This window comes from Vigna unguiculata, chromosome 10 (assembly GCF_004118075.2).
Source record: "Vigna unguiculata cultivar IT97K-499-35 chromosome 10, ASM411807v1, whole genome shotgun sequence".
Taxonomy (NCBI): Eukaryota; Viridiplantae; Streptophyta; class Magnoliopsida; order Fabales; family Fabaceae; genus Vigna; species Vigna unguiculata.
The window spans coordinates 32482184-32510109 of NC_040288.1; the positions used below are offsets into that span (position 1 = coordinate 32482184).

Genomic DNA, 27926 nt, shown 5'->3' on the forward strand with positions numbered 1-27926 from the left:
ATATTTTTTACAAATTTCAGTGCGGGTCAATTTTTAACACGACTCACCAACTCACTCATAGATAAATGATAACACAATTTTTTTGCATTTGAATTGGGTGGAGTTGTATTTTTTAGCCAACATATTGGGTTGACAAATGTAAACCTTTCGGACTAGGTTACGTTGATTTTTTTTTTTTATAAATCAGTACGAATCAATTTGGATCAATTTTTAACACGGCTCACCAACCTACTCGTAGATAAATGATCACACAATTTTTTTGTATTTAAATTGGATTGAGTTGTATTTTTTAGCCAACATATTGGGTTGACAAATGTAAACCTTTCGGACTAGGTTATGTTGATTTTTTTTTTTTATAAATCAGTACGAATCAATTTGGATCAATTTTTAACACGGCTCACCAACCTACTCGTAGATAAATGATCACACAATTTTTTTGTATTTAAATTGGGTTGAATTGTATTTTTTAACCAATATATTGGGTTGACAAATGTAAACCTAATATTTTTGTGATTTTAATTTGTATTTGAAGTTGAACATTATTTTAAATTATATTGAAGTTTATTTAAATTTTAATCACATCTATAATTTTTTTTTTGGGGACTGAAAATAAAAAATTGTATTTTCTTTTTTAATGAAGTGAACTAGTGAACCAACCCCTTTAACCCACTAACTCATGGTGAGCCAAACCGGATTTAAATTTTTTGACTCGTTAATAAATGAGCCGGGTTGGGTTGACTCACTCAGACCAATCCGTGGTAAGTCAGGCCGAATGGTCCATTTTGACAACTCTATAAGAAGCATACTTTTGGTGGACAAGAATTGATAGAAGCTAAAATGTATTAAAGAAAAGAATGTTACAAGATGAAGCTGATAAGGAAAAATACATAACTTGGCCAGCATTGCTGCTTCAGATGGTTATTCATTTACCTTCAGTGATAAAAAAGCAAAATTTAACATACATTTGTCTACACATGGATGCTGATGGAAGATTAGCTTAAAACATAACAATTTAACATAATACAGTTTTCCGAGTTGAAGAATCAGATTAACTTCACTATTGATGTTCAGAACTACAAGTATAATCTGTCTCAACCTATATTGTGTATAGGAGTAGAACAAAATCTCCCAAGGAAGCATATTTATACAGAGTTATTGATAGTGAAACCATCCTTGCAAACAACTTGTCCCACAAAAGGGTTGCGGGATTGTCTTGCAAAAGAAATGTTCAAGCCTGCATGGTTTGTTATTTTTCAATCATCATAGCACTAGCTGGTTTGATATCTCTTCATCATTTGAAAGATCTGTAACAGGATATGGCATGGAAGAAGAGTAAGAATATCTATCTTTCCAAAATCTTGGAGGGTGATTAGGTGTTTTTTCCGGACTTATATCACGATCCTGACATGTAAGTGTATCGAGTTTGAGCTCCAATCATAAGCTCAACAAGTTTTGCTGTAACAATCATCAGAAAAACAGATCAAATACTCAGAGATGAAGATGACAAGCAAGACAATAAAAGGTAAACTAGGGAAACAAAAAAAAGTATGAAGCAGACCTGTAAGAAAACCTATGACAGGAATTGGTTCCAAAGCTTTCTCCGTGTTCTCAAGTCTTTGCCTAAGACATTATAAAAATTTTAGTATCATTTTTTCTCCAACTTAGAAGTAGCACGTTACAAGACCTAAGGTGTTAGAAATGTGAAAGAAAGAGGAAAAATGAGAACTAAATGTAAATCATTGCTACCTAGTATACTTGCTGAAAAATGGATCTCTCATTAGGTAAAGAACAAACAGCAGCTTTCGTCGTTTAACCTGAAGCAAAACTATTTAAGCATTAAATCTTTAGAGGGTGGAACAATACAAGGATCCAAGAGTTCGGAATGCAGAATTAAAAGCCAAAGATTCAATGCAGAAGATTATTTAAGCTCAGTGCATCTTATTTGGTATGGTTTTGCAGTCTAGAGAAACACAAACCTCATCCTTTTCTGGAGCAGACAGGTGAAACACTTGCTCTTTCCCACCAACCACTGATGATGTAACAAGTGAAAGAAAACTGTTTCCTATGCAATCAATAGCCAGTGAAAGGAACCAAGGGGTCCATGACCGAATACCATATTTTCGAATAAATAAAACATAAACAAGCGGTCTGCTTATAAAGAGAACTTCTCCAATAAAAAGCAGAGTCCCACGCAGACCCCTTTCTGACAGTATGGTGAAAAGTGTAGGTCTATCTACTCTTGAAGCTGAAAGAAACAAATATAAGTTGAATATCTGATGCATTACAATCAATTACACTAGTGCTAGGGATGTTTTAAAAAACAAGTTACTTGTAAGCTCCATAGTTTGTTGTTGGGGTTGAACCCGGTGTAATCTTGCTGGATCCGATACCTTAGCATTTTCTCCAAATCTAACTAGAGCAGATAGTGCTCTTCCTTCAAGATTCATTGGGTTTGCACCAAGATTATTTTTCATATAACCAGGTCTATGATGACCATCGGGGTTTAAGCCTATATGTTGTGAAGTAAAACTATCTGAATGCTCCTCATCATTGGGTGTTTCACCTCCTTGTAGCAGCATCTTATATCCACTCTTACGAAATAAAGATAATCGAAACAGTACCCTGATTTATAGTGACACAAGATGATAAGAAAGATGGATCATGGGCAACATATATAAGAAATATAACAATAGACAGAGGATATTAGGAAGGGCCATACACTAAATTACATTATTCTGCTTACTTGGTTGCTTCAGTAACAGCAAGGAAATTCCATTTCCTATCATCACCATAGTAATGTTGTGCCACAACTTCAACTAATGTTTCCAAATCCTTTAATGCAGATAACCATAATGGATAAGGAAATGAATAAGGCTCAACAGAGCCTGAAATATTTGGCTTAGGAGCAGTATCAATTATGTGTTCATTGAGAGCTGTGAGGATACCCAGAACGGTTGTTACTGCATGAAATCATATATCTTCTCAATAAGGTACCAATCTCTATATCATAGCCAAATATAGCAAGAGAAAAATAATTAGAAAAAATAAATAAGGTAATTAGAAGTCGTTTAATTTAAAGAAAATATAGCTAGACTAGAAGAAAGTAACATGACCCTTGAAATCGCAACAGGAATTTAGTTAGTTAATAGCAGCAATTTGCAATAGGGATATGCAACAGGTAAACTAAGTTTAGGGATGCACATGGCTTTGCAAAGTAAATTTATTTTTTTAACTGGTTATCATCTTCGAAATCAACATGAACAAATAACTGAACATCTAAGCTTCTAATGGAGCTCAAAAGAAGTAGCAAAAAGTTATAAAAATTCACAAAACCTGCTTCAGGTCCAATCTCTGATTCAGAAAACCGTTCCGGAAGAAGCCATGTCACTCCCTGTCCACATTTTCAACTCCTCAATAAAGTATTCACAAACTATGCTTCAACATAATGCCTTCATAGACTTGAACAAACAGAAAACAACAATCACAGCAAAACAGGCCGCTTCATTTATTTTCTAAAACCACTGCACTAAATATATTTTCATTCATAATTACAAAATCCCAAAATTTTCAGTTTTACTAACGAAACAACCAAATCATGATCATCGGTGAAAAAAGCACAACAAAATAGCACCATATGCAACAGCAATAGCCAAATTATAAATAAACCCACGAAATTCATATCAGAATCACCATTTTCCCCAAAATTTCGTGTGCAGTTACAATTGCCAATCCACAATTAGTGAGAAGTATCAAACAACACAGAAGTATAACCTAACTTAAAATTCACTTTGGCTCGTGAAATTGTAACAACGGAATGATTACGTTTAATCTAACCTAACGAAAAACGATATTGTCAAAATGTTAATCCAAAAGGTAACCTTACATTGGCCAAAGACTCCAAGGAGTGCACAAACTCTTTGTTCTGCCTCACCCATCTCTTGTAAGCCTCCATAGCTTCAAAAACTCAACGAAAATATACAAAAGCACGAAATCCAAACCTCGCTTGCAAAATCAGAAGGAATTGGAAGAGACCCAGTTGGCCAAGATTTAATATTTCGACACAAGTTGCTTGTAATGAATATGGGTTTCAAACATTTCAATCGGAGATGAGAAAACGAGGAGCACATGGGGATATGATCACGTGTCATGTTGTGGGGAATGGAACGATTTAGTCTTGACCGTTGATTTGTACAGTCTTCTATCTCTTGAACCGTTGGATTAGACTATTTACTCTTAAAAAAAATGGACGGTCAAGATTCGGTGATGAGGTTTTAATTGTACAGTGAAGAGTTTGTGCTACTTGTGTTGATGTCGCGTAGGAATAAATTTTAGGGCTTTTGAAGTTTGATTTGAAGAGTTCCCTCTTTCTCTCTCCTCTTTCGATTGTTTCTCTCTCTAGGGTTTTGGGGTTCTGCGGAATCGTTGTTGAACATGCAGCTGACGCTTGAATTCGGGTAAAGATAAGATTAATGGGTACCAATTTCTTCTTTCAAAGGTTTTGGGTGGTTTGTTTATGAAAAAATACAGGAACTGGAGCAAGTATTCAAAATTTTAAATCTAATATTGTTGATGGTATTCTGTTTATATTAATTAAGGTATAGGATACATAATGTTATTTTAGAAATTGTATGCTTTATCTTTTTCTATTTGTTTGGTAAACAGTAACATGGATTTTTTCAGCATCATCGGATGAATTTTGATGTTGTTCTGAACATCATCTATTCAACTTGGGTGATGGGATTGATGTTCTTAGGTCAGAGATGTGATATTTGCAAAGTATGGAACTGGAGTGCAGTATAAATGAATCTTAAAATTGTAAATCATGGTGCTGGATGTGTATCCTATTAGAATCCATTGTAATATAGAATTATATATATATATATATATATATATATATATATATATATATATATATATATATATATATATATATCTGAGATTAGAACCTTGAGTCTTTGTGTGATCTGATGAAATTACTGAAACATACAGTGGAGGATTGGAACTCCTTTGTGACTCTAAGAAGATTCATAATGTCAATATTGAGCAACAAAATGGAGAGGGCAAGGTACTGTATACAACCATAAATATTTTTTAACTATGATACATTGGAACATTCTTTCATTCTTCTAACATTTTCTTAATACTTTCTCAGTTGATCATGAAAGATTTGCTTTCTTGGGTACGAACAAACTTGATTAAGGAGAGGCCTGAGATGTTCATGAAAGGAGACACTGTGTAAGTTTTATGATCCAAATACATTTGATTTAAGAATAGGAACAAGTTAGCTTGTTTATGTTTACCATCAATTTAATCTGAAGGGTATATAATCTTAACACACTGAATGATTTACTGTATATGCTCAATTGCAAACATCAGAGATAGCTTACTTTAATGTAATTAAGCCTGAGTTTTTCTCATTAGTTTATGCTTAAACTAATTAAGAATACTTGTACTGAATATTTGGGATACATATATATGTATCAACATCCAATTTCGTCTGGTGAATAGAAATCATCATAATTTCAGTTGTGACAGTGTGACAATGTGTAAATATTATAGAGCTAAACAATGTTATTGTGTGGTTTGTTGTGCAGGAGACCTGGAGTTCTTGTTCTGGTGAATGACTGTGATTGGGAGCTAAGTGGTCAGCTGGACACATCACTGGAAGAGAAAGATGTGGTGGTTTTTATATCAACCCTGCATGGTGGTTAGAACTCAGATTTTCAAATGGTTATTATCACTTAATGATAAACATAGTTGTTGAAGTCATTTGGAACCTTGATAACTAAAAAGTTTGTGGATGAACAAACTTACATAGTGTAGTATGCATAATGCTATTTATAGTCCTTAATTTCACTGAAATCAAATTTGTATTGCACTGCAGATTTTAGCAGGAATGATGATATTTGTCTGACACTAACAAAGTAAAATCTTATATTTGTTCTGAGAGATTATGTGTATCTTTCATCAATTGTTGCAAATGTGTTTCCTTTCATTGAAATGGTGATTAATAGCAATACCTGTGGAAGAAAAAATGTTTCTTTAAGCCAAATTGTTGTTATTATCATGTACCAACCAGTTCATGATTTGACATTTTTAATGAATTATTGTTTAGAAGTTTAAGGTGTTTTACTAAAAGTTTTCTTTCACCCAACTTACTCTAATTATTGATTAAATGTAATCGATTAAACAGTCTTCAATATTTTAAAAGCTGTATCGTTATATACATATATTTATTTATGTTTGATTGAGTTGAGTGTAGATTCTTGTAAATTGGAAAAGATTAAGTTGTCAATATTATTTATAAATTGATATTAATGATTAAATTATGTTTTTAAAGATAAAAGTAAAACTTGGTCTGATCGGTAAGGATTGAATCTATATTAAATGACTGAAAGCTTTGTGGATAGATAATTTGTTGGTAGGTTAATTTCACTGGAGACCAAAATTCTAGTAAAAATTTCACGCAGAAGAAAAAAATTAATTATTGATAACAAAATTGTATACTCTCTTTTGATCTTAAATATAAATTAATATAATACTTCACGGCAATAAAAGAAAGTACTAAATACTCTAATCTAACTGATCTAAAAAATTAAACCGTTTTATTTATCAAATTGTCTTTTGTTTGAAACTTGATATAAAAATAATAAATAGTCGTTGAGAATGAAATTTAAATTAAATGAACTGTATTTTGAGAGCAATTCCATTAAATATGATGAAATTAGCTAAGATTTACTTATACTTAAACTACATTCATTTTTCTTTTATCTTTCTTCTCTAAATATATATTAAATCAAAAAATTAAAAACATAGAAAAATACCCATTCAAGCTCATTTCCTTCTCCAATTTTTATAATTCTCTTAATGTTTTTTTTCTTATTTTGATTATTTTAAGAAAAGAAAAATACTATGGCAATATTTAATTATTTTGTAATTTTTTAAAATAAGGGTTGCTTTTTATATATACAAGACACTAATTGATTTATATTTAGAGGAAAAAGAAAATATAAAGTAATATTTTTGATGATTGTGGGAAAAAAAAAAACAGGCAAAAAAATTAAAATGTTATATTTTGTTGAGAGTGGGATTTGAACCCACGCCCTTTCGGACCAGAACCTTAATCTGACGCCTTAGACCAACTCGGCCATCTCAACTTTGTGATTAATAAAACTGCAGAAAGTATTTTAATGTGAAGTGAAATAAAAATCAGTTAAAACTTTTTTTCCAGTGTTGAGTAATGTTGCAGTGATATTATTTTTTTCCCTACTCCAACATTCACTGAGATTTTCCAATTATTTGTTCTTTATCCATTACTGAAACCTTGCTTGATCATGTTCACAAAGCTGTTAAATTGTTTGCATGTTTGTTGCTTGATCAGTGCATGGATGAATGGTTTCTTTCTTACAATTGCATTCATTCATTAAAAGTATAATCAGTTAACTATTGCATAACCAATCAATTATGTATGTTTAAACCAAATCACATAATAACCATAAATCATTGTGTGTTTTTTTTTCTAAACATAATCAATTATACTAAAATAATAATTGATTATGATCTTTTATTTGCTTCATATAATTAATTATTATTTTTCATCATATACAGTAAATAACAGATTAAATATGTCTTATTATATTATATAACATAAACATAATAAACAACAATAAAATATGGATGTATATAATATAAACTTTAAACCTAATTCAACTTATAAATCATTAATGATTTATAAGATGATATTTATACTTATTTATATTTTTAAAATTAATTTTATGTCTAATGGAGGGATGTGATACTTTTAAGAATAATTAATAATTATAAAATAATAAGAAAATAAAATTATAACTTAATACTTCCATCAAAATTAATATATTATATAAAGTAATTTGATTATTTTGTAAATATATTATTTGTAATTTTTTTAAAAATTTATATTAACTAAACTATCCAAAACAATTTACAATTTTTTTATCTTTCAATCCTAAGTCCAAGCTATTGGGATGTTGTATACCAAACTTGATTAGAGATGAAACTTAATTAGAGATGATATGAATATGTTTTCATGAATATTTGTAAAATTCTCCGTATTGACTAAGGACATGTTGATAATATTTTATTTTTTAAATTAGGATAGAAACGTGATAAGTAAATACATATTCACTTTATCTAATTTTCGTACTTGTCCTTGTCTTTATGTTTATTCTTACTTTAAATTAGTAAAACATATTTAATTTATTGAATAACCTAGAGGTAACTTATTATATTAATTTTATTTGATTATTAGTTTTGTAGTTTATTGATATTTATTTAATTATTTTTATTATATTTATTTAATTTATCCAATTGACATTTATATTAACTTTGATTTGATATTTGTTCGATTATAATTTTTTTATTAATATTTGATATTGAAAAATTATGCCTTCTATTTTAATATTTAAATATTTGATAATTAATATTTAAATATTTAATAATATTATATTTTATTTGTTGTAATTTTTATTTTTTATAAAATATTTAATTAATGTTTGAAATGGTAAAAATCTATGTCCATTTAATGATAAAACAAAATAGAGATGAAGACAGTCAAACTTATTCCATTCCATTATCATCTCTATCACGTTAATAAATTATTAACAACTCCTTTTTTACATATGACTGATAATAAGAAAATTATTTTTATTTATATATGTGAAAACAAATGTACAAAACGAAAAAAAAAAAAAAAAAAAAAACCTCACATTTTGTGGACAGAAATATGAAAATTATGCAAAAATGAATGTTAACAATAACTATAAAATATTTTATTGGTTTTCTGTTTTCAGATTATAAATAATCACATAATTAATATAAAAATTAAATAATGAATTATAGAAATCACATAAGCAATTATAAATTCTTAAATTTTTATTTCAAATATATTTTAAGTATAATAAAATATACTAATATGAGTATTAAATTTTAAAGTTCAATTAATGATAGAGATTTAATTAAAAGAATGAGAATTTTCAATATTTAATAAATTTAAAATTTAAACCTTTATTCTTTTTCATCATATACAAAATGACATCCAAACTAATTACTTCTTCGATCGTGTTAATTAACACTAAAATTGGGTAGCAAAAACTCAATTAAAAAATATAAAATTTCAAATACTTCAGAAAATGAAACTTTTAATATGAACTTTAAAACATCTAAATTTATCATAACTTGAAAGTCTTCCTTTAATTAAATTTCATTTCCACCAATTTCTTGTTTTCTCTTCTTTTCTTTTCCTTTTTACGTCTCACTTTTCATGGTATCATCGTCATATTATCCAACTAAAGCAGAAAGGTTTTTCATCATGGACAATTTATTGGACATCTTAACAAGCACATCAATACTTGGAAAGTTTAAACAAAACAAAGAAGAATATTGATAAGAAATTATCCATCTCAGAATATAAATTATAAAAATACAAGACAAGTTAAAGAATATTCATGAAACAAATTAGACTAACCTCAGTAATAATTTTTTGGAGTTACATAACAAAGCTCACTGTGACCTTAAAATGAAAGCATATAGAGAATGACTTGTGTTGGCGAGCCAACAAAGAAAAAGATGCTTTATCAAATGTAAGCTAAAAAATAATGTGAACAAAAAAGGCGTACAATGACATTATTCATGGATGGAGACCCTCAAGCCTAGATGCCCCTTCTGATTCTCTCCAATTCTTCCTCAGTCTCATGTATCTGTCGTTGTAGTGATGCTAATTTGCGCTGTAACCGTTCTACATGGTCTCCTCCACTAGCTAAGGATTGATATGGTGATGTAAAATGTCTAGAAAATGCTTTCAGAGCTTCAACCCCAGTAACCTATTAATTTGTCATCGTTCATTTAAGTCTAATCATACAATCGAGCAGGAAATAAATTGCTGAGTATCAAGAATGCAACAACTAACCTCTTCTGGGAGCAATGGAAGCTTGGTAATGTTGAAGTCATCATACAACATGTAAAACTGGTCCAGATATTTCTGCTGCATTTTCATTCTTGCCTTGAGTAACTTGGATTCAACATCTACAATACAAGGGTGAAAGGATTAGAAGAAAATAATATGATTTTGAAAAGAAATTAAAAAAAAATGTAAGTTATAAAAGACATGACAGGAATGTTACCTTCGTCATCAAAGATTACTTGATTAATGATGATATTGTGGGTGTCAATTTCAAACTTTGTAAGTTCCTGAACCAGTCTTTCTGTCTCATATAGAGAAAGGAATTCGGGAATGCACACACAGACGAAGGTTGTCATGTCCTGTAAATAAAGAAATACAACAATTCAGTGATTGGAAAGGGATTGGAAGCTGGGTTTGGGTACAATAGAAAATAAGATCAAGCACACAATATTTTATTCAAAGACAAAACCAATACATCTTAATTGATCGTATAAAACTCGAAATAAAGGGAACATAAAAATAACAACAAATGGCTAGGACCTATCAAACAATTCCAAGTTACAAATTCAAAAAACATGGATGTCTTATTATAAGAAAACTGAATGAAAGTAAGCTCATTCTTTTTATCAAAATTATACAGATCCAAACACAAGTCAAAGATGCTTGTACTCACCTTAATTTTTTCATGTGTCACGTAACATTATTTTTTAAAGGTTATCTAAGACCAGAAAAAGAAAATTGTCGGAAATGTGACTAAATTATTCTTAAAAAGTAAATATTAAACCTAACTTAACCTTACAAAACCAACTTGTTAGGTGAGATTTGCACTAACTTATATATTATAAATCTATCTAATCTCTAGTCGATGTGAGATCTCCAACACACTCCTTACACTGATGCATATACATCTCAAGCGCAAGATTAGACATTAATGGGTGGTCAAACAACAAATCTCACTGAGATAGGCATTAGATATAAGCATTAGATGACTTTGATACCACCTTAAGAAAGGAAATTTAAACCTAATTCAACCTTACAAAATTGGCTAATAAGGTGGGATTTGCACCCACTAATATCCTATAAATTTGTCTTATCTCTAATCGATTTGGGATCTCCAACAATTATCAATAATTAGAACATCAACATGTTAGTTTATAGGATTTGTGTTATGTTTAAAACTTTTAAGATAGTTAGATAAAGATAAGGATCTTATTCTTATCATTTTTTATTTATAATGCTATGAGTTTGATTTTAAAATTACGATAATGTTCGTATTTGGAATTTATATAGACTTCAACTCTATATACATTGTCCACGAATAAAGCCATATATATAGAGCCAAAGTCTAATACAAAATACAAATACTAGCATAATCCTAATTTTAAAATCAAACTCAACATTCTCCTTTCAATAAATAAGCATAAAGAATATGGTTCATGAATAGAAGTTTAATAAGCTCCTCAACAGAGCATCTCCTTTAAGAAAATATAGTTTCTGCAAAATAAAAACCAGCAGTCTTAGTGTGAATAGTAAATGTAATATTCCATTAAAAGTAAAATATTCATGTTATTTTTTACATTAACATGTCAAGACATGATTTGCACTACCAGCAATGTGCTACTTCAACTTTCTCCCATTATTAGCTCCTAACTAACCATGGTTTCTAAGAATTACAAGGTTAAATTCTCTCATGAATATACAAACTACACTAAAAGTTATAGAAAATTGAGACCTCCAATTAAGAGTGTCAACATTAGGAGAAATAGGAGGAACAGGAATAATTGTGACAGAAATCCAAAGTAAACATGCAAACTCGCTCAATCCCACAACTATAGAGGAGGCCATGAGTTGACAATGATGCTAGATCAAGGATGTGGGATTGCAGTGAGATCATGACGATGTTCACCAAATCGAGAGATCCTGCACCGCTTGGATCCTTCCCATCTTAAGAAGTTAGGGTTTGACAACGGCACACACTAATTTGAAGGGTCAGACAATGGCAGAGACATCCAATGCCAGCGGCAAGGGCTCCAAATGTGTCGGTGTTGCCGTCAGTGGGTTTGGTTGGATGGGGGAGGTGCTGTGGTGAGACCCTTGGTGTGGGTTGAGGGTCGCTTAGAAGAAGTTGAAGGAGGGAAAGGAAAAAGAGAAAAAAAACTGTAAAAGAAAAGAATAACAAGACCAAAAAAGATCAGAAATTTTATTTTTATAAAATTACACGTGTCAGCCATGTGGCAGCCACGTCTGAAAACTTTTTAATCCCCTCATCATCACCGTTACACACCTAAGAAAAAACTTAACATCATTCAATGAGGATGTATTTCATGCATTACTAAAGTATAAGGTTGCATTTTATATAAACTTTTCGAGAAGGACGAATTCCAATTTTGCATGTAAGTTCAAAGACTAAAAACATACTTAACCTTTTATTTTATTAACTGACAGTGTTAAATATCTATAAATTAGTCATGTATTAGACAATATCCTTGCACATCTATAGGCAAGGTTTCCTTGTGTAGTGTTCAGGATTCTTATTAATTGAGATTCTCTAGATGATGAAAGATATCCAATCCAATCCGATAAGGAAGGGGCATTGATGATTGTTGTGGAGAGAGCAGGCCTTATTAACCAGTAATTTAGTTTATATGCAAGCAATAAAGAATCTGTTTTCATTCATTTTCTGATCCAGCTCCTACAACTAAGGTTCATTCAGCAGCAACAGTACAAGACAAATAAACAAGAAATTCACATTTTTAAAACAATACCATACATAAATTTAATGTAATTCTTACCGGATCTTTGAATTGCTTATTAACTTGTTCAATTACATCCTTCATGCCTTCAAGCCTCCCAAGAATTGCATCATCTCCAAAATCCTCACCCATGCCAAACATACGAGTCATCTGTGGTAAAAGTTCAAAATGGATTCCAATTACACAATAGATTATAAAACAAAACAGTCTCATGGGTATATCAGAGAAGTTTCTTCCAAGTTGGATACAAACATATCTATGCTACAGGAATATTATAAAGTAGTATTAAATAGCCTGCTTCCTCAGAATATATATTGATTTTTTAAAATTAAAATTCATAATATGTATTTTTTAATATAAAATTTGTTCAAAATATTTTAGAAAGTTTCAAATTTAAGCCCTATTGGTTCTAATTCTGTATATTAGTTGTACCTTGGTTTTATTACTAGCATATCAATCCTACAATATCAGGGATTTGTTTCCTAGAACATACCATGCTTGTTTCCTAAATTATCCAATCAATGTACGTACATATATGATATATCATATGTATATACTGAGACTGGATAAAGGATATAAATCATATTATATACAAATTTTATGATAAATATCTTTATATTTACATTTAAATAACCTATTTAAATTGAAAGTGGTTGTTAAGAGAGAGTATACAAATAAAGATGAAAAAGATGGTTATTATGGTTGATTGAAATTACATTACTAACTGTAAAAGTGTGTGAAATATACATCCAAACGAGATAAATCATATTATATAAAAAAATTTATGATAAATATCTTTACATTTAGATTTAAATAACCTATTTAAATTGAAAGTGGTGGTTAAAAGAGAGTATACAAATAAAGATAAAAAAGATGGTCATTATGGTTGATTGAAATTACACTACTAGCTGTAAAAGTGTGTGAAATATACATCCAAACGAGAGAAGAGAGAAAACATTGAAAGTGTCTAATTGAGAGAATGGGGAGAATGTCTCACTCTCACTCTGCAAGTGCACTACAATTTATGATTAGGGGTAGAAGCTATCCGAAAATCATCAAAAAGAAAAAGATGATGGTGTCCATCCACAAGTAACATAAACAATTGGTTTTGCATTCATAAACTATCTGGACTATTAAATGCGTAAATTAGTAATGATAATTCCATAGACTGCAACGAGTGTTTGTATGCGGAACTTTTGGCCTTCAACATTGATACCACTGTTCTGAAGGCATCAAATGATAACTGTTTAATTGAATATGGTGAAAGTAACAATGGCAAGGACTGATCAGTAGTTTTTTAGAACGTCAAAGAGGTCTCCTGTGATTCAGTTCTAAAACAATGGACAACAGACATCCACATTTTCCATCCTGAATTGTAGTGCAAAGAAAGACAAAACAGTTAGAATGGGATCGCTGCACAGGACCAGAAAACATCCTTTTGCTATGGAATGATACATCTGGGAGGAAAAAAATACATCAAGGAATGAAATGAGGCGATTGAAGTTGAACACTAAACGGTAAGATTTCCATTTCCAAATTAAATGAGGGTCTGTTTAATACTAACCATCTAATTAAGAGGGAACTGGTGTGGACGGATGGGTTATCAAGATCTTGTATTAAATAAGTCTTCTATGTAAGTTAAAAAAAAATGTTATATTGCACTGATCCCAGATCTACTATGAGGAAATACGGTAGGTTAATTAAATTTGAATATTACAGTCTATCTAAATACTGAAACTGAGATTAGTAAAAAATTAAAGTAGAAAGAAAATATGAAGTGATGCAAAAGACTTTATTCTTAAGTTCATACCTGATTAAACAAACCACCGAATTTATTTTTCAAAGACATTACTTTTGCAAGACCCTTTTCTAAAACCGTTGGGAATTGCAACAGTCTAAGTGTATGACCAGTGGGAGCAGTATCAAATACAATAACAGAATAATCCATGGTCTGGACCAATCTGCAAAATAATTATAGAACAAAACACACAATGAATAACATAAAAGTATTAAGTTGAAAAGTGACATTTCAAAGAAAGATAAAGAAATAAGAAGACCACATGCCTGATTAACAGGTTTCTTGATTAAGCAAGCACCGTTAATGATGATTTCAAATCAACAAATAAATAAAAATTCACATAGCTTATTGTGGATAAATATTATGCATACAACTTTAGATTTTGATATTACAACGTATTGATTCATTTGTAACTAAAATTAACATAGATATGGGTTGTTTGAAAAGCAAAAAGGTTCAGTCTTTTCTTGTAAGTCCTTTTTGCTACAAGAATACCTGTGATGGGAGTGGCACCCTCTCATTAATCATATACCTACACAATACTGTAGTTTTAATATTTTACACGAGTAAGTAAAAACTCAGCACTTGCTACAACAAGACAGGATTTTCAGGAACCTACAATAGGAATTTTCGTAGCTACACTATTTCATGTGTGTAAGATTTAAATTAGGATCCCCAGCCTTCTAATTTTCAATTCAAGTAATTTTTTAGGATGTGAGGAACTATTGTCATCCCCACACTTCATACCTATACTATTATTGCCACTAATACCCTCATTCCATCCACCCAGTTCCTTGGGTGTGAAAATATACAAAATTGACACTTACCAAAACTGTTAAGAATATGATTTGATTACATTTAACAGGGAGATATGATATGATTTGACAGGGACATATGTTACCAAATATTTCCCACTAAAGGATAATTTTGTTCCCTATTCCTATATATCTTCTTCATTATAAATAATAATACTGTGTGTACACAATACACAAAATTCACTATACTCCTTTCCAGTTTCTCTCTACTCAATACGGAACCAGAGCATTACCATCCTCCATGACCAGTTTTGTCCCCAGTCCTTCCAACAAAACCCTATGACCTTTACTTATAAAATACCAAGTAAAATCTCGATGATGGTCCAAAGGCTCCTCGTAATGGGCTGTGGGGTAACAAAAAGAATCTTCTGCTCCCTGAACTAATCTCCAAAAATTTACATAATCAAAAAATTGAAAATTCAATATCTGAAATTTTTTACATGTTTCCGTTGGCGTGTCACTTTTAAAGATCCTGAGGAAACAGATAAAGAACTACGATCTCAATCAGGAAATTTATTATGTCACGGGCAGTGGCAACAACCAAAGAGGCCACTGCAATGGCAGGTATCAAACTTATACAAGATTCTTGTAAGAAATTATGAGCACACATGAATTGTGTCAATCACGTAAAAGTAGATAACAAAACCTAGAGATCTATTTCCCTTTTACAAGAGCACCTATGTTCAGGATTAAAATCTCAATAACTGTTTCCCTAAGGTTTTCCGAAAGAGTAATAATCTGTGTCGACCTTCATATCATACACTACATCAACACTTAAAACTTTTCTCTATTCATCTCTTTCTATCACAACATCATATCTCTATCACATCCACACTTCTCTCTAATTCTTTCTCTAGCGACTCCTAGACATTAATTAGGGTAGTGGTGTCTGTTGATAGTTTTTCTTTCCGAAATTTTCCTAACAAGCAAGTTCTTAAAGACTAAATACAACCAGGGAGCCACCAATCCAAAATCAACTATCACTCCTCTTCCTCTCAAACAAACTTAAATCAATCCACTAATCATTTCCCAAACATTACACACGCACACACGCCTCAAACCTAAATCACTCTACTTATCCTGTCACAAACAGTACACATACGCATCAAAACCAAGTTCAGCAAGACTGAAGTGCCACAGTATTCTTACTTCAACATCTCAGCAAAGCTCATGGCCTCATCAATTCCGGGAATCGCGCCGGCAAGTTCAGAGAATAAACTGTCCATCCCATCAGCGCCACCAATATCCTCATGATCAACGGTAGGATCCACCTCCTACACCACAATCCCAACATACATACACAAATAAGATAAACCAATTGAACAAGAAAAAAAAAAAAAAAAAAAAAAAAAACATCCCTAGGTAAAAGGGGGATTAATCACCATGGCGTATAGATTAGAGAAGCCATTGACGAGAGTGGGGATTTTGGTGAAACGCTGCTGAAATGCGTCGCTGAGATTATGAGCAGGGTCGGTGGAGATGATGAGAACGGAAGAGCGAACGGAGGCAAGGAGAATGGAGAGAATCGAACTGCATGTCGTTTTGCCAACGCCGCCTTTGCCACCGACGAAGACCCACTTCAGAGAATCCTGATCCAGAACGTTCTGAACCGTTCCCTCAGCCTGATCCCCCATTTCCCTATCTCTTCTCTCTCCGATCAATCAATCGATCACAAACCTAATTCACCCCTTTATTCACACAACTCTTTTTCTTCTTCTTCTTCTTCCTGTGTTTCTTTATTCTTCAATTTCAACAGCATGTGAATTTGATTTCAGAGTTTTTTTGACTCATTTTTCCAGAGTACGAAACGAATCCAAATCTTGATCTCATGAATCACACAAATACTGATTTTTATTTTTATTTGATTTTCAAATCACTTTCTTTTCTTTATTTCATTAAATAAATTAAAAAACATATAGAACATACTACTTATGACCAAAAAGTCTAGGTCAAATACTATTCTAATTATTTATTTATTTATTTACTGTAAGATAAATGTTACATTACAAATTATTTTCAGAATATTCATGTTTTATGTCATGACAACTTATATTTATAATTCGATTTAATTCGAATACATTAATTATGTAAAAATAATGTAACGTTATTACTAAATTGGATTAACTTTCTTAATTCTATAAATATTATTCTAAATCATGTCAATTTATTTTAATAAATATGTGTATCAATTACTAAATCTCTATTTAATTACTTCAATCATTAATAAAATATAATTAGTGAAATTGAAGTTTGTATAGTAAAATTGTATAGTAAATCTCTTTTCAACTATTAATAAAAAAAATTATGTAGAACATTTTTTCTATTTTAAGGAGCATCATATAACCCATTTTATGTGACTTGCACATATGACTTTGTTTTCTAAAATCATATTTGGAAATTTAAAATAATTAATCTCATTTTGTTCTAGATAATATAAGGTTAAATTATGTTTTTTAGTTTTCATTTTCGTAGGCAAATATTGATTTGGTCTTTCTATTTGTTTTTATCTCAATTTAGTCTCTATTTTGAGCAATTTGATGCAATTACGGGTGAGGAAAAATACTCAAACCACCCGAACCCGTGAAACCCGTCAGAGAATGGATGGATTCAGTTTAATGTATTTCAATTCAGATTAAGTGGATAAAAATATTTGGATAAATACGAATATAAACGGTTGGGTACGGGTACCAAATAAAAAATCCATGGATACCCAACTCGACCCATAATCAATAATTTTTTTTTCTCAAATCCTAATTTGTTGCTGCTGATCTCCTCCAATACATTTGAAAACCAAATCAACAAAATTTCAAAACCCTCTCGTCCCGTGGAATACCAGATAACAAAAACGTACTCCTCTTCTTTATTCTTTGTTTCCTGTGAGAAATAATTTTGCAGCAATTATTCTTCCTTTGAAGGACGGGTGCCATAAAACGCAATCAAATTACAAACCAAGCTTGCGGCATCTCAGGCGAGTGCACGTTGTGGACCAATTTGAATATATTTTTAAAATGTGTATAGTTCAATAATTTCTATACAAATGTTTGAGTTTGTGTAAAAATAACAATTATATAAATTTTAAAAATAATTTTAACTAGTTTATGTAACAATATTGAAAACAAATGAATTTAAAATTTAAAACAATTTTTAGTAAAGTTGAATGTGAAACACAAATTTAAATAAACTTAGTTTTGTTAAAAATATATAATAAAAATATCAATTTCAATAAAAATATCAAATTTAATAAAAATATTTGTATAACATTTATATAAAATTTAATTTTTGTTTCAATTTGGTGATGGATAAAATTGCGCAATTTTTACAAAAATGATAACTAAATTGAGACAAATAAAAATATAGAGACCAAATTGAGAATGAAGAAATGACACATAACATAATAGTGACATGTGGCACTGTGACTGCCACATCACATTATCATTGTCACGTGAGACGGCATCAGCTTGACACGTGGCAAATTTTTAATTTTTTAAAAAATTCAAAAATAAAAATAAAAATTCAAAATTCAAAAAGTCTAGGAATTGTCACGTGACACTCCTTTAACATTGTTATTGTACCACTAACGGAAAAGGCTTGATTGCATCAAATTATCCAAAATAAAAACCAAATTGAGATAAAAAAATAATAGAGGAACCAAATCAATATTTTTCTACGAAAATGGAGACCAAAGGCATAATTTAACATTATAATTACATGTGATAATGATGGAGAGTTGAATACCTTTTTTTTTTCTTAAATTGTCTTGGTATTTGATAACTTTTGGACAAGTGTACCAAGTTGTACAAGTAATAAAAAAGTGAAAAGTTCAAATATTATTTTTTCAAGGGATTTGCGATGGTTTACATAATTATGTATATTTATTAATTTAAACTATGAATATAAACATGGATTGATTCAAATTAAGCGAGATGAAATTAGATTAAAAGCATATAAAACTACTAAATTAAAGTTATATGAAGCGAACAATACAAAGATTCATTGGGGTTGGATTTCACAAACTAAACTCAAAACAAAAATCTACACAATATATTTCTAACATAATTCAAACTTTCACACCATGAGTTCACAAGTCCTAATTCCTTATACACAAGTTCTAAACTTCTATGTGTAAATATTAGTTCTTGAGTCATTGTAACACAAGGTTTGCATTAAGAGAAGGTCTTTAGAATGACTAAGATGTTATAGTCTATGTTTAAAATCAAACCTCTAAGTTGTTCAATCTTGAACTAGTTTCTAAGTCACTTTTCAATGTTTATATACTACAAAAAGCATAAATAATGAATCATGCACATGAAGAACAAGAAAATAACACAAAAGTCATAAAACACCCACACCCACCCACCCACCACCCACAAAACGCCCAAGAAAATCACACTTTTTTTACAATCGGGACGAAAAATAGTGGTGGCGTGATAAAATAATGTAGCAGTGTGGTTGTTGTGGCACCAACATAGGGAGGAAAGTTCACACTTTTTCGATGACTAGGGCAGTAAATGATGGTGGCGTGACCAAATAATGTAACAACGATGGTTGTAACATAAACCTGGGAAGGAAAACTCATACTTTTCCAATGATCAGGGCAACGAACAATGTTGGTATAACCAAATAATCCAACAACGGTGGCACAGGTTTCCACAAAAGAAGAAAACTTTGTGAAGTAGAAGGAGAAACATAAGAGTGAGTGCGAAAAATGAAAGATGACTTAAATCATGATTTCCTTAACATTCCATTTTTGACAACAGTATTTTGAATCCATCATGGTTTTGCTTTTTGAAAAAAGAAGACGATTTTATATCTAACCGTCGTTAAAAAATATGCAAAAATTACAAAATTGTCACCACATGTTTTATGTTTTATGATGACAATGACTTTTAAAAGGATTGTTATCGTGAAATCCTATTTTTGTATTGGTGAAATCTTCACCAAAAATAATAAAATCAATATAAGTATCTTCTTTTCATGAAATGAAATTGCGTATAGAATAATCTTGTTGTGATTTCTATTAACTAATAGGTGAATGTGTTTGTTCTTTATTTAAGTTTTAAATAATCAATAAATAGAAAACTTCTAAAACCATCATTGTACCAAGATACCTTAACCAATTTAACAGCATTCTCTCTCGTTCGTTTTTCGTAGTTACAAAAGTAATAGCACCATAGTTAATACATGTTTATGAATTATTAAATGAATTCATAATAAATTAATAAATGGGTGTAAGTTCCACTTTTAAACTAATAAATGCCTCTCATTATAAAAAAAAAAACTGTATTAAAACATATTAAAGAATATATCATTAACATTCGTTTAGTGATTATCTCAAGGAATTTTAACCATTCTTAGACAAAGTATATAGACTCAACAAGATTTATAGCTTGTGACAATTTTACCCTCATCCATAAAACATACAAGCTCAATCGATTGCGTATAAAACAAAGTAAAGACAAGCAAAGCAAGAGAAAAATAGAAAATTTACAAGTATTTTCAAAACTTCCATGGACATATATATAGCTATGAGAATATTTCCTCAACCACGACAATGAAAGCTTTGGAAGTTTGTTCTTCACCGTTTTCATCATACCACCGACAATTCCATTAACGAAATAGTAACATCAATAAAAGAATCGATCTATTGAAAACTTCATAATATACAACACTAATTTCACTTAAAAAAATAGAATTAACAGAACATTAAGTATATTCCAATTACTTATAGGCCAATGATATAAAAACTGAATTTACACTCTATTTTTTGTTAAGTATAACCTACACAAAGGCTATTCTATTCTAGATAAGACTATAAACTATGAAGTTTTCCTTACTATTTATTCATATATACAAATGAAAAAAAAAAAAAAAAAAGCTTTTCAACTTCATGTTGATTCTGAGAAGTTATATACAAGGATCAAGAAAGGAATAAAGTGAAAAAAGAAAGAACAAGATGATGACAATATATTCCTCTAACAGAATCGATTCTTCCTTCAATATAAAACCTTAACTATTCTAGGCATGATGTGAGGGTGTAATCTTGATAACGAGGCCAGGGAAGACATCATCAGGGTCATGGATGTGAGGGTTGTTCTCAACTATGAAAGGGTCACCACACTTGTCACTTATCGTGTGAAGTGTCTCACCTTCTCCAACAACATAGATTTCCTCGCATGGCCGTGACATGAGTTGGTTGTTGTTGTTGTTGTCTACATGGCTCGGAAGCGTGGAGCTGTCTCTGAACATGGTTAGGAGCAAAAGGGCCACAAGAACAAAGGCACAGTACCATGAAGCTGCATCAGCCATGGCCTTTGAGCTTAATACCAGTCTCTTTCTGGTGGGGTCTGAAGCCATCACTTAGAGAGAAAGAGAAGAAAGAAAAGAAAGAAATGGGGTGTGTGTGAGAGAGATGAGAGTTTGAAAACTGTGAAGTAAAAAACGAGATAGGGTTATTAGCAGTTATTTAGAATAAGAACGAGGTTGAGGAAAATAAGGAAAGTGGTGTTACGTGATTCAATCACCTTTTTTTGGAGCCAAACTACCTTCCTAAGTCTGTTTTTTGTTTTTTTTATGACTTTCTTTTCGTGTGGTTTTTTGAACATTGGAGTTTGCAAAACCAACGGAATTGTCCTAGGTGTCGCCAAATTTGGTGATGATATAGGGCAATCTTGTATCTGAGGAAAAGTCTATAAAATGACCTAGGAATCATGCCCTGTGACCACACGAGATTCATGTACATTTATTTCCATAAATTAGTTTGGTTATATATTTGACGAATGATAGGTTGTAGTACTTTATCGTTAAAACAATGGGTTGTATAATATTTAGATATTAATTAATATTTACACGTAGAAAGTAATATATTTGATGAAATTTTTTTCATATATAACTTTTGTTTAAGCGGAAGGTTTCGCATAACTGTAGTCGTTGTGAATAATGTTGGTTTATCATCCCGTAAACGGAGCGTGTTTGGATAAAAGTAATGCATCATTTGATAAATTAAGTTATATATATTATTAAAATATATTTAAAACAGGAAAATCGTGTTGGATGAGTGTACATGCTCGCTGATCGAGAGAAAGGAAAATCTTTGTGTAATGACAAAGAATTGTTTTTGTGAGATGAAAATTCATGAGATGTTTGGCTAACAGAGTCCAATGAGGTTTTGTCAAGTGTGCATGTGGTTCAATAGAGTCTGGAGTTTTGCCATAAATCTTTGGTCTAGGAGAGTTTGGGGTTATGCCAAAAATATACTTAGGAATGTTATTTTATATGTAATTGATATGAATCTAGTTATTTTTAAAGAGGAAATATTATATTGAGTGAATTTTAGGATGTAATTGAATGAGAATTCTTATAATGAACTCTGTTAATATTGGACTCACATATAAAAAAGATATTGGACGATAAGATTTAATGGAAGTTTCTACGTTCTAGAGGGGTGATGAAAAAATGATTGTGTCTCACAGTTGGTATAAGATTTTATCCTATCATATGAAGAAGACTTCGTTCTTGATATGTGACTCTACATAATGGGAGGACATATGACATGTGTATAACTTCTGAGTTTAATTCAATACAAAAAATTTCTAAATTTCTAATGTAAAGTCAAATGTCTATTTTATTTAGATTGTTTATGGATTTTTATCATGAGAATGAATCGAGTGGGTTGATAGAGTTAAATGTTTGACTTTGATGATTAACATGTACGTTATTGGTATATATACACGGTAAGAAAATCCTCTATTAGAAACAAAAAAACAACTAGTCAAATCAATTTAGATATCAATTTACAAAATTAAAAATTATTGATCACTAATTAATTAGAAACTAATTTATAAATTAATTCATTTTGATGTCTAAAACCTAAGTAGCTATAGTGACCAATTTTCTTTGATAACTAAAATCATAGTAACTAATTTTAAACATCAATTTAATGACTAATTATAATTTTGTATTCATAATATTGACTATTTTAATAATCAATAATATTTAATTTTGTAAATTGGTATCTAAATTAATCACTATAATTACTAATAATTAATAGTCATTAAAATTTATCATATCTATTATGATTGGATGGTACAATGAGCAGGGGATAGTACTGGTTGGAGTGCATAACGGTTAAATATGTTGAGAAAGAGTGTAATTCATGCAACTATTTGCTATATATTTATATTTGTATCATTGGAGTGTACAAGAGTTAAATTAACAAAATTATTTGTATGTAATGAATTTGTCGGTGACATCGGTCATTAAATTAGAATTTCGACAGATATTTATGTCGATAATGTATCTGTTAGTAATTTTTGTTAGTAATTTATAATTTTTATTATCGATAAATTTGTTTATTGGTAAATTTTATCAATAAAAGAGCAACAAATTTCTTATTTTGATTTTAAAATTTTTAATTTTATAATTTATGATTTTATGATTTTATATTTGTATTATTTTAATTCAAAATTATATAATTATAAAATTATGATTTTATTATTTCAATAAAAGTTGAAAATATATCATAATTTTATATTTTATAAAATCATAGGTGATAATAGAGTGACATGATAAAATAATAATCATATCAACCTCTTAACAGTCACATCCTCTTATTAACAGGAAAGGTTAACACTGCGAAAATTCAATTGAAAAAACAAGATTGATTGAATACTTAATAGATCATAAAGATTTATAAAGATTCAATTGAAAGTTTTTAAATTTATCAAGAACTTAAAATATAAATAAACCTTATTTTACTTATTATTTCTAATAATTATTATTAAATTAATTTTTATTATTATTGTAATAATAGTAATAATTTCACATTGACATACTCATATATGAGAAAATCATAATATCGCAGAGGAATGCAAAACTATTATTATTCTCAATATTCAAAATATAATTTTAATATATTATTATTACATATGTAACATATAATATATAACTTTATATATACCCATCTTACAACGCATACTTATCATTTTACTGACATATACTCGGTTTGACATATTTAAATCTCACAACAACAACAAAATCTGTGAAATACTTTTAAGAATTAAAAGAGAACAACCATATTTCACCTTACAAGAATAAATTTGAAGTCACTAAATCATATTCTTCTTGAATGATTTTAGAACAAACTATATATGGATAGACTTATATATTATGATTATTAAAAAATGTAACTTTTGTTCCAATAATTAGCAATGAGGCATGTAATGACTTCATACAACTACACAAGCCTCTCACTGGCCATTCCTTGTTGAATTCTCGTACCTTATTATTGTAAAAACTGTTCAAATATATATAAAACATTCTAACTTATATATTTATGCACTGAAAGTGTTAGACAAATGGTCTTCTTTCTTCATCTTCTCCTGCATAATCTAACTGTGCCTGAAGTTCTTTGTGCTCAGAAGGTTTTGGAATATTGACAATGGGAGAAGAATTTGAGGTCTTTTTGTTAGATTTGTCATCAAGAAATATCTTCAAGCAAATCCCCATAGCTATCAGTAGAAGTCCAGTCGCATGTTGTTCTGTCATTGGTTTGGTAAAAATGAGGTATGACAGTAGCAATGTCACAGCCTTTCTTGCAGTTGTTATCTGTGACAAATTTCAAGGGAGAAACAAGCTCTGTTAGGACCACATAAAAGGGTGTAATATTTAGTTAAAACACTATGGTCCTTTCCTTATCTTGCTCCAAATCAAATTTCAGTGTTCCAATTCAGAATTTCTTGTTACAAGATGTTTTAAGCATTGATCATTTTACACTATGGTGCTTTTCTTATCTGTTTGATCAGGTTATGGTGACATAAAAGAGTAATTAATGTTAGAGTCATATAATGGTCCCAAGTTGAAACAAACAAGGAAAACTTGTGAGACTGATATATACCATGGCTGTAGTGGCAGCTCCAAAAAGAGCAATGAGTGACAACACAGAAACCTGGCCAATAAATGTTGCCATTGCTTCAAACACTAACACTCCATACACATACAAATGCTGCAAGAAAAAGATAAGGTGTTTGAAGTGTTATTCCAATTTTGTGACAAAAAACAGCAAAAGTCAAGTATGGAAAAAGTAGAAAGTTATTCCAATTTTGAAATGCACCTGTGAACATGAAGTCCATGCTTGGAATAACTCTCCTGTAAAAAGCATGGGAGGGATTAACAAAGGCAAACCCACCAGAGTAGAGCAGAAAAGCATCTCCATCTGAGTGTTAACACAGAACAAGACAATCATCTATTATGCTAATGTTATGCAAAATGATCATCACAAATTTTACAAATGAATGGCATAAATATTTGGAATATGAATATCACAGAAATTAAATCACCTGTGTGGTTTGAGGATTCAATGTGAAGATAGCTTCTTGCAGATTTCCCAAGAAGGAGTCCATGATCAAAGCACCAGATATCATGAGAACTCCAATGAGACTGAAATTGGGTGATGTTTGTGCATCTGCTAGAGTGAACATGATCAAGCCAATGACCAGAAGAACAGCAGATACATATTCATGAACTGGATATTTTCTTCTTAGACCTGGTATGAAGGAACCCATCATCATCACTGGAAGAACCTAAAGCAACAAAGTTGATTCTCATTAAACATTCTAAATTAACACAGTTTAAGGTACTAAACTAAACCATAAAACACAACTCTGAAATTTTTTTTCCCTTGTGCCTTTTTGTCACTTGCCTTTGTGGATTTGAACATGATTTGTGCAGGGTAGTTCAGAAAAGCCAAAGATCCCTTTGTTAGGCCATGGGATCCCATAAGCACAGCTGAAAGCTTCACATAAGTTTTCCATGGATTCACCATTTGCTTGCTTGTGAAACCGTAGAGATAAATCAGAAACAAGTAAACAAATCCTTGAATAAAAGTGAAGTACCAACCATAGCTGAAACAAACCAAGTCAACTATCAACTATTTCATCATGAAAAAATACTACTCAATTAAAAAAAACACTACAAAGGTAATGAAATTTACCTAAAATGAAGCCTGTTATACACATATTCCTGAATGTCAGACATAAGAGGGAGAATAATCAATAGCAAATACTAAGTTATTTCAAGGACAACTTGTACATACCAAAAATTGCAATTATTCAGAGGCATCAAACAGAAAAGGAAAAAAAACTGCATATTTATCTGGATGATTGACTGGTGTTACCAACAGAAAATACCCAAATTTCCAATGAAATTTCCAGAAGCAATTAAAACAAAAGACAGAAATTTTTTGGAGCAAAACCATAACTAATCTTCTAGTCAGTTTACCTTGTTATGAATAAACAAAGGAACAACAAGAAAATATGAAAAACCATTGCTTATTGTGGTTTTGCAGAAAACAGGAGCTAAGTGTTTCTATGCATATATATATATTGTACCTCACAGATGCCATTAACAAGGTACCCAAAGAAGAAACCAGAAGAGCAAATGAAAAATTGCTGCCATTTGGGTCTCTGAGAGAGAGAAATTCCAAATAAAGTTCGAGCTTTCTCTGCGTTTGACATCAATGCTTCTTCTGCTACGCTCAAACACAAAGCCAATGTTCAGGGAAAGAAAGTTTGCATGTGTGAACTTTGTTTTCAACATCAGACACAGACAAAGATATATGGAAGGTTATGAATGTAACTATAATTCGAATGTTTTCTCTGTACAAATGACATAATACACAAAAATAAATATTTGTTTTTAAATTTTAAAGTTAAAAATAATATCTTAATTGTGTATTTTAAAATTATCATTACAAATTTACAACGTTTAAAGTTTGTCATTAAAAAAATTAATTGGATGAAAAATTTCAATGAAAACGACTTCAGGATGAGATGGAAACCCGCCTTATACATCACGTTTTATTAATTGTCGTGTCATATATTCTTCTGCATTTATTTATATAGTAAAGTATATATATATATATATATATATATATATTATAATATTTAATTGCGAATTTTAAATATTAACAATAATTGAATTATATATATATATATATATATATATATATATATATATATATATATATATATATATATAAGATTACCAGAAAGTTTTTTAGAAGATGACAAAATGAAGTAATACTTAATAAAGATTTAAAAAGATTGAAAAGATCTATTTCACATTAAAAATCATGCATATTTGAATGTTAGAATTTTTCATAAATTTGACTGATTTTGTATTTCATGAAACACTTTTCCTGATGTGGGACTTTTTCTATTTACATTAAAATGATAAATGAAATAAGAAAATAGTTATGCCCCAGAATTCATGATTCATAAATGATTTGATTTATATATTATTATTTTATAATAACAAGTTCCTTACTAAAATGAGAAATTTACAACAAAATATAAATAACAAAATTGTTTATTGTTTTCTGGCTTATTATCTAATGTTTTATTTATTTATTTATAACTTATAATCAACACTAATTGTTAATAAAACGCATTTTGATTTACGTAATTTTGTAAAACTGGATAATAGATAAAAATGATGAAGTCATCAAAGGATTTATAAAAATGATCCACGAGACTCTCGAGATAATATGCGTCAAGATCAGTATAATAAAAGAATTTTGATCCAGTTTTTGTTTATTATAATATTTAGGGATGGCAAAGTGTACTCAC

At 30.2% G+C, this 27926-nt stretch overlaps 5 protein-coding genes and 1 non-coding gene across 8 annotated transcripts; 1 reads left to right on the top strand and 5 right to left on the bottom strand.

Annotated features, from left to right (window-relative positions):
- Positions 1 to 884: 884 nt before the first annotated feature.
- Positions 885 to 4138, bottom strand: LOC114167187 (peroxisome biogenesis protein 16). Of its 2 annotated transcripts, XM_028052185.1 has the most exons (8): positions 3884 to 4138; positions 3334 to 3391; positions 2744 to 2960; positions 2330 to 2622; positions 1977 to 2245; positions 1747 to 1814; positions 1559 to 1620; positions 885 to 1455 (listed from the first exon to the last, which is right to left on the bottom strand). In XM_028052185.1, the coding sequence occupies exons 1-8, from the start codon at positions 3950 to 3952 to the stop codon at positions 1394 to 1396; spliced, it is 1098 nt and encodes a 365-aa protein (XP_027907986.1). In that variant the 5' UTR covers positions 3953 to 4138; the 3' UTR covers positions 885 to 1393. The 2 variants fall into 2 exon arrangements, with proteins under 2 accessions (XP_027907986.1, XP_027907987.1); XM_028052186.1 differs by lacking the exon at positions 3334 to 3391 and having other exon boundaries at positions 3884 to 4111.
- A 158-nt stretch (positions 4139 to 4296) lies between these two features.
- On the top strand, positions 4297 to 5949 carry LOC114167188 (ubiquitin-related modifier 1 homolog 2-like). The gene is made up of 4 exons (XM_028052187.1): positions 4297 to 4454; positions 4990 to 5065; positions 5153 to 5235; positions 5595 to 5949. Exons 1-4 carry the CDS (start codon positions 4432 to 4434, stop codon positions 5710 to 5712), a joined length of 300 nt encoding a protein of 99 aa, XP_027907988.1. The 5' UTR covers positions 4297 to 4431; the 3' UTR covers positions 5713 to 5949.
- A 1127-nt stretch (positions 5950 to 7076) lies between these two features.
- On the bottom strand, positions 7077 to 7157 carry TRNAL-AAG. Its single transcript has one exon. It is a non-coding gene; the product is annotated as a tRNA-Leu (tRNA).
- A 2258-nt stretch (positions 7158 to 9415) lies between these two features.
- On the bottom strand, positions 9416 to 17148 carry LOC114167166 (ATPase ARSA2). The gene is made up of 7 exons (XM_028052156.1): positions 16686 to 17148; positions 16453 to 16577; positions 14501 to 14651; positions 12730 to 12840; positions 10158 to 10296; positions 9944 to 10059; positions 9416 to 9857 (listed from the first exon to the last, which is right to left on the bottom strand). Exons 1-7 carry the CDS (start codon positions 16935 to 16937, stop codon positions 9687 to 9689), a joined length of 1065 nt encoding a protein of 354 aa, XP_027907957.1. The 5' UTR covers positions 16938 to 17148; the 3' UTR covers positions 9416 to 9686.
- A 4050-nt stretch (positions 17149 to 21198) lies between these two features.
- LOC114167635 lies at positions 21199 to 22020 on the bottom strand. Its single transcript, XM_028052750.1, has one exon. It carries the CDS (start codon positions 21655 to 21657, stop codon positions 21319 to 21321), a length of 339 nt encoding a protein of 112 aa, XP_027908551.1. The 5' UTR covers positions 21658 to 22020; the 3' UTR covers positions 21199 to 21318.
- A 2426-nt stretch (positions 22021 to 24446) lies between these two features.
- Positions 24447 to 26934, bottom strand: LOC114166198 (UDP-galactose/UDP-glucose transporter 2-like). 2 transcript variants are annotated; one of them, XM_028050885.1, is made up of 7 exons: positions 26688 to 26934; positions 26291 to 26319; positions 26000 to 26129; positions 25638 to 25880; positions 25412 to 25513; positions 25196 to 25303; positions 24447 to 24906 (listed from the first exon to the last, which is right to left on the bottom strand). In XM_028050885.1, the coding sequence occupies exons 1-7, from the start codon at positions 26811 to 26813 to the stop codon at positions 24649 to 24651; spliced, it is 996 nt and encodes a 331-aa protein (XP_027906686.1). In that variant the 5' UTR covers positions 26814 to 26934; the 3' UTR covers positions 24447 to 24648. The 2 variants fall into 2 exon arrangements, with proteins under 2 accessions (XP_027906686.1, XP_027906685.1); XM_028050884.1 differs by having other exon boundaries at positions 26000 to 26201; positions 26688 to 26933.
- Positions 26935 to 27926: the final 992 nt, after the last annotated feature.

Coding starts and splice junctions, on each gene's coding strand:
- LOC114167187 (XM_028052185.1), bottom strand. CDS start 3,952: ATGGAGGCTTACAAGAGATGGGTGAGGCAGAACAAAGAGTTTGTGCAC. Junction 3,392..3,883: donor CCTTGGAGTCTTTGGCCAAT/GTAAGGTTACCT, acceptor AAATGTGGACAG/GGAGTGACATGGCTTCTTCC. Junction 1,621..1,746: donor TTTTTCAGCAAGTATACTAG/GTAGCAATGATT, acceptor ATAATGTCTTAG/GCAAAGACTTGAGAACACGG.
- LOC114167188 (XM_028052187.1), top strand. CDS start 4,432: ATGCAGCTGACGCTTGAATTCGG. Junction 4,455..4,989: donor CAGCTGACGCTTGAATTCGG/GTAAAGATAAGA, acceptor TGAAACATACAG/TGGAGGATTGGAACTCCTTT. Junction 5,236..5,594: donor TTCATGAAAGGAGACACTGT/GTAAGTTTTATG, acceptor TTTGTTGTGCAG/GAGACCTGGAGTTCTTGTTC.
- LOC114167166 (XM_028052156.1), bottom strand. CDS start 16,937: ATGGGGGATCAGGCTGAGGGAACGGTTCAGAACGTTCTGGATCAGGAT. Junction 16,578..16,685: donor TCTCTAATCTATACGCCATG/GTGATTAATCCC, acceptor ATTGTGGTGTAG/GAGGTGGATCCTACCGTTGA. Junction 9,858..9,943: donor TTCCATTGCTCCCAGAAGAG/GTTAGTTGTTGC, acceptor ACAAATTAATAG/GTTACTGGGGTTGAAGCTCT.
- LOC114167635 (XM_028052750.1), bottom strand. CDS start 21,657: ATGGCTTCAGACCCCACCAGAAAGAGACTGGTATTAAGCTCAAAGGCC.
- LOC114166198 (XM_028050884.1), bottom strand. CDS start 26,813: ATGTCAAACGCAGAGAAAGCTCGAACTTTATTTGGAATTTCTCTCTCT. Junction 26,320..26,687: donor TTGTTAATGGCATCTGTGAG/GTACAATATATA, acceptor TCTGACATTCAG/GAATATGTGTATAACAGGCT. Junction 25,514..25,637: donor TGAATCCTCAAACCACACAG/GTGATTTAATTT, acceptor GTTAACACTCAG/ATGGAGATGCTTTTCTGCTC.